Source organism: Mandrillus leucophaeus, unplaced genomic scaffold (assembly GCF_000951045.1).
Source record: "Mandrillus leucophaeus isolate KB7577 unplaced genomic scaffold, Mleu.le_1.0 Scaffold246, whole genome shotgun sequence".
Classification (NCBI taxonomy): domain Eukaryota; kingdom Metazoa; phylum Chordata; class Mammalia; order Primates; family Cercopithecidae; genus Mandrillus; species Mandrillus leucophaeus.
In genome coordinates, this window is record NW_012102543.1 from 402,626 (window position 1) to 413,692 (window position 11,067).

An 11,067-nucleotide genomic window follows, 5' to 3' on the forward strand; every position below is an offset into this window, starting at 1 on the left:
TGATCATAGAGTATCTTTTTGGTTATTTAGATATTTAAAATATTTTTCAGCAAATTCTTTTTCTTTTTTTTCCATAAAGAAAAATAAGATGGCCAGGCACGATGGCTCACACCTGTAAGCCCGGCACTTTGGGAGGCCGAGATGGGCAGATCACTTGAGGCCAGGAGTTCAAACCAGCCTAGCCAACATGGCAAAACCCCATCTCTACTAAAAAAATACAAAAATTAGCCAGGTATGGTAGCACACACCTGTAATCCCAGCTACTTAGCAGGCTGAGGTATGAGAATTGCTTGAACCTGGGAGGTGGAGGTTGCAGTGAACCGAGATCACACCACTGCACTCCAGCCTGGGTGACACAGCGAGACTGTCTTAAAGAAAAAAAAAGAGACCTTATTTCTTGTTACTATTGTAAATGGTATATTTTTCCTCTTTGTTTTCTTTGCATTTTCTGTTTTGTTTCTTTCCCGTGCTTTATTTTTTTCTCTTGCCTTAACTATGCTATTTAGGACTTTCAGTACAGTATTCAATGCAAGTGTTAGTAGTAGGCATTCCTTCGTTTGAGCCCAGGAGTTTGAGATCAGCCTGGGCAACATAGCAAGACCCCATCTCTAAAATAAATAAATAAAAACTAGGCAGGTGTGGAGGTACAGCATACCTGTAGTCCCAGCTACTCAGGTGGCTGAAGTGGAAGGATTGCTTAAGCCCAGGAGGTTGAGACTGCAGTGAGCCATGATCGTGCCACTGCACTGTAGCCTGGACAACAGAGCAAGACCCTGTCTTAAAAAAAAAAATGGGCATTCTTATGTTGCACTTAATTATTTAAAGGAAGTACTTATTTTGTTTCACTATTATGGCTAAGGTTTGCTCTGTATATGTATGTGTATTTATTTATTTTTATTTTTAATTTTTATTTATTTAAGACAGGGTCTCGCTCTGTCACCCAGGCTGGAGTATAGTGGTACATTCTCAGCTCACTACAACCTCAGCTTCCCAGGCTCAAGTGATCTTCCCACCTCAACCTCCTGAGTAGCTGGGACTACAGGCGGGCATCACCATGCCTAGCTAATTTTTGTACTTTTAATAGAGATGGGGTTTCACAATGTTGGCCAAGCTAGTCTCGAACTCCTGACCTCAGGTTATCTGCCTTAGGTTATCCGCCCACCTTAGCACGGTGGCACAGGCTTGAGCCACCATGCCCGGCCTGCTATATATTTTTGGTAGAAACTTCTAGGTTAAAGGCATTTCTCTTCCTAGTAGCCCAAGATATTTTTTATGTGAAGAATGAGTATTGAATTTTATCAAATATGTTTTCTGCATTTACAAGATGATCACATAGTTTTCCTCCTTTATTCTGTTAATGTGGTGAATGACATTTATAATGTTGAATTGCTGAAATAAACCAAACGCTGTCATGATGAACTTTTTAGAAAAAAATATACAGTTGGATTTAGTTTATTAATTTGTTTTGTTTTTAAAAGATGGGATCTTGTTCTGTCACCCAGTCTGGTGCAGTGGTATGATCATAGCTCACTGTAGCCTTGAACTCCTGGACTCAAGTGTTCATTGCACGTCAGCCTTCTGAGTAGCTGGTACTGCAGGGGTGCACCATCATGGCTGGCTACTTTTAAAATTTTTTGTAGAGATGAGGCCTTGCTATGTTGCCCAGGCTGGACTTGAACTCCTGGGCTTAAGCAGTCCTCCCACCTCGGCCTCCCAAAGTGTTGGGATTACAAGCATGAGCCACTGCACCTGGGCTGTTTGAGATTTTTGCATTTATGTTCATTCACAGGTGAAATTGGCCCTTAATTTTAATTTCTTGTCCTTATTTGGTTTTGGTATCCAGATTATGCCAGCCTCAAATAATGAGTTAGAAACTGTTTTTTTCCCTCTGAAAAGATGTATTTAAGACTAGAATGATCTTTTTATGAAAGTTTTGTTGAACTTCTGTTCAACTGTCTGGGCATGGTATTTTTAGGGGGGATGGGTTTAATATTTTCCTGGGGAGGTATGCAGTATTCTGAATGGTTTCATTTAGGATTGTGTTTCTAGTTAAGTCAGTTTTTAGAGAGTGTCTTTTTGTAGGAATTGTTCCATTTTGTCTGAGCTCTTTTTTTTTCCTTTTTCTTTTTGAGACAAGGTCTCTGTTGTCCAGGCTGGAGTGCAGTGGTGTGATCTAGGCTCACTGCAACCTCCACCTCCCAGGCTCAAGTGATTCTCCTGTATCGGCCTCCTGAGTAGCTGGGACTACAGGCACACACCAATGTGCCCAACTAATTTTTTATATTTTTCGTAGAGATGGGGCTTTGCCATGTTGGCCAGGCTGGTCTCAAACTCGTGACATCAGGTGATCCACCGGCCTCAGACTCCCAAAGTGTTGGGATTACAGGTGTGAGCCACCGTGCCCAGCTTTATTTATTTTAAATTTTTCATTTTTTTAATAGAGACAGGGTCTCACTATGTTGCCCAGGCTGGTCTCAAACTCCTAGACTCAAACGATCCTCCTGCCTCAGCCTCCCAAAGTACGGGGATTATAGGCATAAGCCACTGCACCCAGCCCATGATCACTCTTTCAAGTGGCCTTTTCTCCACTTTTTGATAACAAATTTTAATGAGTAACCAATATTCTATATCATTGAGGCTTGCCGAGGTTCTTGGAAGGCTGATTTTCTGTTAATAATAGAGTGATAGGCCAGGTGCAGTAGCTCACTGTAATCCTAGCCCTTTGGGAGGCCAAGGCATGTGGGTCACTTGACCCCAGGAGTTCAAAACCAGCCTGGGTAACGTGTGGCAAAACCCCATCTCTACAAAAAATAGCTGGGCATGGTGGTGGGCACCTGTAGTCCGAGCTACTTGGGAGGCTGAAGTGGGAGGATCACCTAGTCTGGGAGGTCACAACTGAAGTGAACCATGATCACACCACTGTACTCCAGCCTAGGTGACAATAGTGAGATGCAGTCTCAAAGAAACAAAATTAGATGATAATTTTCTTTTTCTTTCACCTTCTGTTTCTCCTCCTCCCCCTTTTCTTCGTTCTCTTTTCCCTCTTTCTGTCATACTTTAACATCTCTGGAACTGGGAATCGTCTCCCATTGGGATACTTCTTATTATTGTGATATTTCACAATAAATGAACAATTCTTAACAAACAATTTTAGCAGTTTTTTTTTTTTTTTTTTTTTAAAAAGACAAGGTCTCACTCTGTCACCTAGGCTGGAGTGCAGTGGTAAGATAATGGCTCACTGTAGCCTCTTCCTCCTTGGCTAAAGTGATCCTCCCACCCCAGCCCCCCAAGTAGCTGGGACCACAGGCACACAGCACCATGCCTGGCTAGTTTTTGTATTTTTTGTAAAGATGGGATTTTGCCATGTTGTCCAGGCTTGTCTCGAATTCCTGGGCTCAAGCAATCCACCTACCTCAGCTTCCCAGAGTGTGGGGATTATAGGTGTGAGCCAGCACACCTGGCCTCCATGTTTTCTTTTTCAGTGGAACATAAAATAGTGGTGCATCTTATAATCAGTAGTATCTTAGTTTTGAGGAAACACATATTTTTACATACATAGCATGACTTTTCATCCTACCCCATTCATTCCCTGTTTGAAATGCCCCTTTTCTGTTTCTTTCATTGTGTTCTTATATCATTCAAGACCTTGAGGTCTTGATAAAAGTTATTTTAAAATAAAAAATTTTTCATCCTGGCTCTTCTAGTACCTAGCACAATACTTTGTTGGATACAGAATATTGTTTAATTAACAATTGATAGGAGCTAAATGGTAAGAACTTATGAACACAAAGAAGAAAACAATAGTCACAGGGGTCTACTTGAGTGGGGAGGGTAGGAGGAGGGAGAGGAGCAGAAAAGATAACTATTGGATACTGGGCTTAATACCTGGGTGTTGAAATAATATGTGCAACAAACCCCCATGACACATGTTTACCTGTGTAACAAACCTTCACATGTACCCCCAAACTAAAAATAAAAGTAAAAAAAAAAAAAGAAATTCTGAAACATCAAAAAAATTAAAGGAAGAATCTATGTATAATCATAGCACAGGCTTTGACATATTTATATTAGTGAACAATTATTTAGCTTTTTGGTCAAAGGAGAATACTTAATATTTACATTAGTTAAGATTATTTTGGATAGAAAGAACAGAAGCCAGTGCTTTCTACCTTTAGCAAGTTAGATAACTTACTGAATGGATGCTGAAGCATCTGATGATCAAGGAAGAGCTGAAGCAATGAAACAAAGTAATTAGAAACTATAGGCCAGGTGCAGTGGTTCACACCTATAATCCCAGCACTTTTGGAAGCTGAGGTGGGCAGGTTGCTTGAGCTCAGGAGTTTAAAACTAGCCTCGGCAACATGGCAAAACCCATCTCTACAAAAAACACAACAATTAGCTGGGTGTGGTGACATGTGCCTGTAGTTCCAGCTACTCGGGAGGCTGAGATGGGAGGATTGCTTGAGCCCGGGAGGTTGAGGCTGCAGCGAGTGAGATTGTGCTGCTATACTCCAGCCTGGGTGACAGAGTGAGACCCTGTGTCCAAATAAAATAAAATAAAAGATAAGATAGACCCTGTCTCCAAATAAAATAAGATAAAATAAATTGTGAATGAAATGAAAAGAGTAGTATAATAAGGAATCATAGAGGATGGTATTTAGAAAGTAGAAAAAGATGTCAACTTTTAGGTTGAGAGTTAAGAATGAGTGGGAGACAAATGTATTGGTGAAGGGTCTGGGAGAAGAGTATTTCAGGGAGAAGGAAACAACAGGCCTAGAGTGAGAACGAGCTTGCAGTTAACTGAAAGGATCATAAAGAGTTAGTTGGGAAGAATGCCACCTCAACGCAAGAGAGACATGCAGGGGCCATACTTTTTTTTGTTTTGTTTTGAGATGAAGTCTCGCTTTGTCGCCCAGGCTGGAGTACAATGGTGCAATCTCGGCTCACTGCAACCTCTGCCTCCCAGGTTCAAGTGATTCTCCTGCCTCAGCCTCCCGAGTAGCTGGGATTACAGGTGCCTGCCCCCACACTTGGCTAATTTTTTTGTATTTTTAGTAGAGACAGGGTTTCACCCTGTTGGCCAGGCAGGTCTTGAACTCCTGACCCAGGTGATCTGCCTGCCTCGGCCTCCCAAATTGTTGGTATTACAGGCGTGAGCCACTGCGCCCAGCCGGGGCTATACCTTTATATGCTAACATGTACTGTGTATTTGTGATGTTCTGATACTATTGTAAGCACCACTTCTTGAGCAGTGTGAATTATTATGCCATACTGACTCACTGAATAGTGAGAGTTTGGATTTTATTTCAAGATACATTTGAAAGCCATGGAACTATTAAGCAATGCCATGATCCATTTTACATTTTTAAAGATTACGGTGGCTAATTTATACATAGTTGATGAGAGAGGGATGACAGAGGACATAGAAATAAATACTAGTGGCTTATACTAGTCCATGTAAGAGGCAAAGTTATCTTGGACTATGGGTGATGGAGATTAAATGCAGTGGACAGTTTTGAGATGTATTTTAGAAGTCTTTTGTTGATGACTTGGATAAGGGGAGAGTCAGGGGTGAGGGAAAAAGAGAGGAGCAAGACAAGAGAGGACTAAAGAATTGAAGAGACATGTGTAGATATTTTGCCAAGTTATTTGTCAGTAAAGGGAAGCAGAGCTGTTTTTAACGGCTTATTTCTTATTTCTGTAATTTTTTCAGTGGCATTTTTTCTGTCTCCTACCCCATTCCCTCCACCACCTCCCCATTCTTGGAATCAAATGTATTTTTATTCTAGTCTCTCTCTCCAGATTGCAGCACCTTTTTCTCATCCCACACTTGACAGATGCAGGAGGAAAGCTAGTGTAAAAAGTAGGCCAGCATCCTCAGCAATTCTGCCCTTTTTCATCAAGATGTTCCTTGCTAAATCAATCCTTGCTATATCAGAGCAAAATTATTTTGTTTTATAAGTAAAGATTTAATTCTTAAAGTAATATTATTCTAATGAAGTCAGTCTGTGTATATGTGTATTGTGGAGTTTGGGGTGATGGCTATATGTATTTTTATCTCTAAAGTCTTAATGTGCTTTATTGTTATTATTATTACTATTTTGAGGCAGATTCTCACTCTGCCACCCAGGCTGGAGTGCAGTGGCACAATCTCGGCTCTCTGCCTCCTGGGTTCAAATGATTCTCATGCTTAAACTTCCTGAGTAGCTGGAATTATAGGCTAGTGATAATTATTCATTAAGAAGTATTAAGCAAGATATCATAATTATGTGTTTTTGTTTTTCCAAATTCATTTTTTAAAAAAGAAAGTGACAAGATACTTAGACCCTAAACTGGCTGACACTTTCAGTCTTTTCTCTTATTGGGCAACAGAATGGTACAATAATAAATAGCTGCCCAAAGAGCAAATAAACTTGTACTAGATCTATTTAGACAGACATTGTTGGATGTCCTCTTTTAATGGAAGTTGTCAGTGGTTCCTTTGTCAATGGGAGGTTGGACTATTACACCTTCAGTCTCTTCCAACATTGATGATCCTCTGGTCTTGTATGCTGGGACTTTTCCTACGTAGTGACATAGCCTCTACTGTGATGGGGGTCTGTTTTATCTTTCAATTCTTCAAATTCATAGTATGCTATACATGACAGGCAGTGTGTTACAATGCAAGGGTATATTTAAACAAATAAGATACAGTCAACCATTAAGGAAATAGGAACTTACTATAAGGTTGATGCATACAATAATAGAAGTAAGAAGAAGGTGTTAATCCGAATTATATGAAGTGGAAGGACCTAACCAAGCCAAATAGGGGCTTGTCAAAAAAAAAAGAGTCTAGCTTCCCTGAAGAGGTTAACTCCTGAACTGACTCTTTAAAGATGAGTAGACTTTAACCAGACATGCACAGGTTATGGTATTTCTTTCTAGGCAGAGGGAGGAACATATACAGAGGCTCTGAAAGAGGGCATGCTTTGTTTGGAGAACAGTAAGTAGTTTAGGGTAGCTGGAGGTTAGTCTGTGAATGGGGACTGGTAAGAGAAGCCAGATGAAGGAGGACTGTGTTTGCCATGCATTTAGACTTTGTCTTGAAGGTGGTGTGAAGCAATTGAAGGGTTTTAAAAGAGGGGATACATGGTCAGATTTGTGTTTTAGAACATGTTAGGATGGAGCTCTGTTAGAGGCAAAGAGACTAAAATACTTGAGTATCACTTATACTTGAGTATTTTGGTCTCTTTGCCTCTACAGAGCTCCATCCCAATATGTCTCTAAATTATTTAAAGCAATAATTTAAGGAAAAATGTCTCAGGATAGTAGGACTGAAACAGTTGGGGAGAGGGATGAATTCGAGAGCTACTAAGGACGTAAAATCAGGCCAGAGAAAGGCTGAGTGCAGGGATGATTTTCAGGTGTCTGGCTTGGCCAAGTAGGTAGCTGAGTAGTTGTCTTTGCTAAGACAAAGAAATTAAGAAGAAAGGAATCATACAGGGTTTTTTGTTTTTTTTGTGTGTGTGGGTTTTTTGTTTGTTTGTTTGTTTGGCTTTAGGATCATTTGGAGAGTGCCAACTTGAGTAAGGAGAGAGGTTTTTCATTTTCTTATACTTGTATTTGTGTATGGTCTTGTTTTTTATGTTTATTTATTTATTTACTTAACTTCTTTTTGAGACATAGTCTTGCTCTGTTGCCCAGGCTGGAGTGCAGTGACACAATCTCAGCCTACTGCAACCTCTGCCTCAGAAGAATTCAAGCAATTCTTCTGCCTCAGCCTCTTGAGTAGCTGGAATTACAGGTGTGTGCCTCCATGCCCAACTAATTTTTGTATTTTTTGTAGAGACGGGGTTTCACCATGTTGGCCAGGCTGGTCTCAAATTCAAATTCCTGACCTCGTGATCCACCTGTCTCAGCCTCCCAAAGTGCTGGGAGTACAGGCATGAGCCACTGTGCCCAGCCAATGTATGTTTTTAAAATGTGATTTAAAAGAATATAGCAGGATGTATTTTCTTTCTTTCTTTTTTTTTGTTGGACAGAGTTTCTCTCTTTCGCCTAGGCTGGAGTGAAGTGGCGCGATCTCGGCTCACTGCAACCTCTGCCCCCCAGGTTCAAGTGATTCTCCTGCCTCAGCCTCGAGTAGCTGGGATTACAGGTGCATGCCACCACGCCTGGCTAATTTTTGTATTTTTAATAGAAATGGGGTTTCACCATGTTGGCCAGGCTGGTCCCAAACTCTTGACCTCAGGTGATCCACCTGCCTTGGCCTCCCAAAGTGCTGGGATTATAGGCATGAGCCACCGTGCCTGGCAACAGGATATATTTTCAAGGAAGATTATGGAATTCTTTTTGGAAGTCTTGTACAGTAAGGTAGGCCTTCATTTAGGTAGTTTAGGAATAAGTGATCTGCTTAAATTCATTTTTAGAAAATCCAGAGGTTTTTACATTGCCAGTTCTCTGTCAGAATTTTTACCTTTAAAGATATATGGTAAGATTGGCTTGTTTGTGCAAACTAGCTAGTTTGGTGATAGTTCTGCTGTGGCATTATGGATTTTAAAATACAAAATGACTTTCCTCAGAATGAAACTTTGATTTCCAAGTCTTTATTGGTGACTTGTGGGAATTGATGTTCAATCCATTGCTATTTAACACTCCTGACGGAAAGGACAGCTTTTTATAGCTTTGTCACATCATTTTCTTGAGTTAAGATCACTTTTAGGCTAGTTGAGGTGTTTGCATCCTTCATGGAAAGAGTGAGACATGCTTCTTATGCTTCTTAACAGAAAATTGGAGGTATTAGTTTAAGATTTTGAGATTTTACTCTGCAAGGGAGTACTTATTATGTTTGTTGTTTTTTTGAATGTTCTATAATTTCTTCTCAGTTAGGTCTCCTTTCTCTGTAGTTTTGTGATTTCTACTGTACCTTTGACAGCATTCAAGAGGTAACTCTTCCAGTAACACAATAAAGAACTGACTATAACACTTTTTTTTTTTTTGAGACGGAGTCTTGCTCTGTCACCCAGGCTGGAGTGCAGTGGCGCGATCTCGGCTCACTGCAACCTCCGCCTTCCAGGTTCAAGCGATTCTCCTGTCAGCCTCCCAAGTAACTGGGATTACAGACGTGCACCAGCATGCCTGACTACTTTTTGTATTTTTAGTAGAGATGGGGTTTCGCCATGTTAACCAGGCTGGTCTCCAACTCCTGACCTCAAGTGATCCACCTGCCTCGGCCTCCCAAAGTGCTGGGATTACAGGGGCGAGCCACCACACCTGGCCAACACCTTTTAGTTACAAAGTTGATAATGAAACTTGTACCTTTGTCTTTTTTTTTTTTTTTATGTTGCTATGATGATTATCGATATGGAAAGGCATTCTGACGTCATACTGCTTGCAAGAAATTCTTCTGGCCGTGTGTGGTGGCTCACGCCTGTAATTCCAGCACTTAGAGAGGCTAAGGCGGGAGGATTGCTTTCACTCAGAAGTTTCAGACCAGCCTGAGCAACATAGCGAGACCTCATCTCTACTTTTAAAAAAAAAAAAGGCCAGGTGTGGTGGCACATGTCTCTGTAGCCCCAGTATTTGGGAGACTGAGGTGGGAGGATTGCTTGAGCCAGAGAGATATAGGTTGCAATGAGCTGTGATCACGCCACTACACTCTAGCCTTAGTGACAGAGTGAGACTGTCTGAAAAAAAAAAATGTTTTTTCTCTAGATTTAGTCCTAGTAGCACATTTTTTTTTTAAGTGTGCTTATTTATTTATTTACTTATTTTTGAGATACAGTCTCACTCTGTCACGTAGGCTGCGTGATCTCGGCTCACTGCAACTTCCACCTCCTGAGTTCAAGTGATTCTCCTGCCTCAGCCTCCTGAGTACCTGGGATTACAGGTGTGCGCCACCACACCTGGCTAATTTTTGTAGTTTTAGTAGAGACGGGGTTTTGCCATGTTGGCCAGGCTGGTCTTGAACTCCTGACCTCAAGTGATCTGCCCACCTCAGCCTCCCAAAGTGTTGGGATTACAGGCATGAGCCATTGCGCCTGGCTTTAAGTGTGTTTAAAGAAAACTATATTTTATTCTTCATGACATCTTTTATAAAAATGTGATTGTAATCCCTGCTTTGCTCATATGCTAATAATGAGGCCAAAAGATTCCTAAATTTTAGTGTTTCAGAATGATTTTTTTTCTTAATAAGTATACAGGTTTTTAGAAACTGTTAGCAGTCTATAATTTGGCCCACATGTACAAATTTCCATTTTCAGGTGTTGGAATGGATCTGAGAGGTAGATGGGTAGGGAGAATTTCTCATTGGTTTGTTATAACTAAAGTTCTTGAAAATTCTGAGGATAATATGTCTTCGAATCCTACTAGAAGTTATTGTTGTTCTTACAAGGACCAGTATTGTAGTTGTCTTTTCAAAACGTAAAATGATTTGTTTGTTTGAACTTAGTGTTACTCTAAGAGGAATTGTTCTAATCATTCATTTTCCCTTTACACTGTGGTTACATAATAATTATATATTGCTTAGATAAAAGCCAAAACCTTTAATTTTGGAAATTAGATTTTTGGTTAATGTGGTAATCCAAAGTTTAAATATGTAAGAAGGTAATATTTCTTTTAAATATTTTTTTTTCCTCTGTCTTCAGGCTGTAAAAATTAAAATGAACAAACTACGGCAAAGTTTTAGGAGAAAGAAGGATGTTTATGTTCCAGAGGCCAGTCGTCCACATCAGTGGCAGACAGATGAAGAAGGCGTTCGCACTGGAAAATGTAGCTTCCCAGTTAAGGTAAGAGCTGATGTTTCTATAAGTCTGTATGTGGAAAATAACTGACAATCTAGTGTATGTGAAATCTCATTAATAAGGACAATTAAGAGAACCCTCCAAAAATCAAATCCCTTCACAGTCTGCTTCAGTGATAGAATTAAATGAGAAAGAAAGGAAAATAGGCCGGGCACAGTGGCTCAAGCCTGTAATCCCAGCACTTTGGGAGGCTGAGACAGGTGGATCACGAGGTCAGGAGATCGAGACCATCCTGGCTAACACGGTGAAACCCCGTCTCTACTAAAAAATGCAAAAAATTAGCCGG

General features: G+C 40.5%; 1 protein-coding gene across 7 annotated transcripts in view; it reads left to right on the forward strand.

The window, feature by feature from the left end:
* Positions 1 to 11,067, forward strand: part of NUMB (numb homolog (Drosophila)) — a 223,828-nt gene that overhangs the window by 120,683 nt on the left and 92,078 nt on the right. For all 7 annotated transcript variants that reach the window (XM_011983093.1, XM_011983095.1, XM_011983092.1 and 4 more), the window contains one exon: positions 10,626 to 10,766. In XM_011983093.1, the coding sequence (XP_011838483.1) occupies positions 10,641 to 10,766 (126 nt within the window). In that variant the 5' untranslated portion in view covers positions 10,626 to 10,640. The remainder of the gene's footprint in view (positions 1 to 10,625; positions 10,767 to 11,067) is intronic.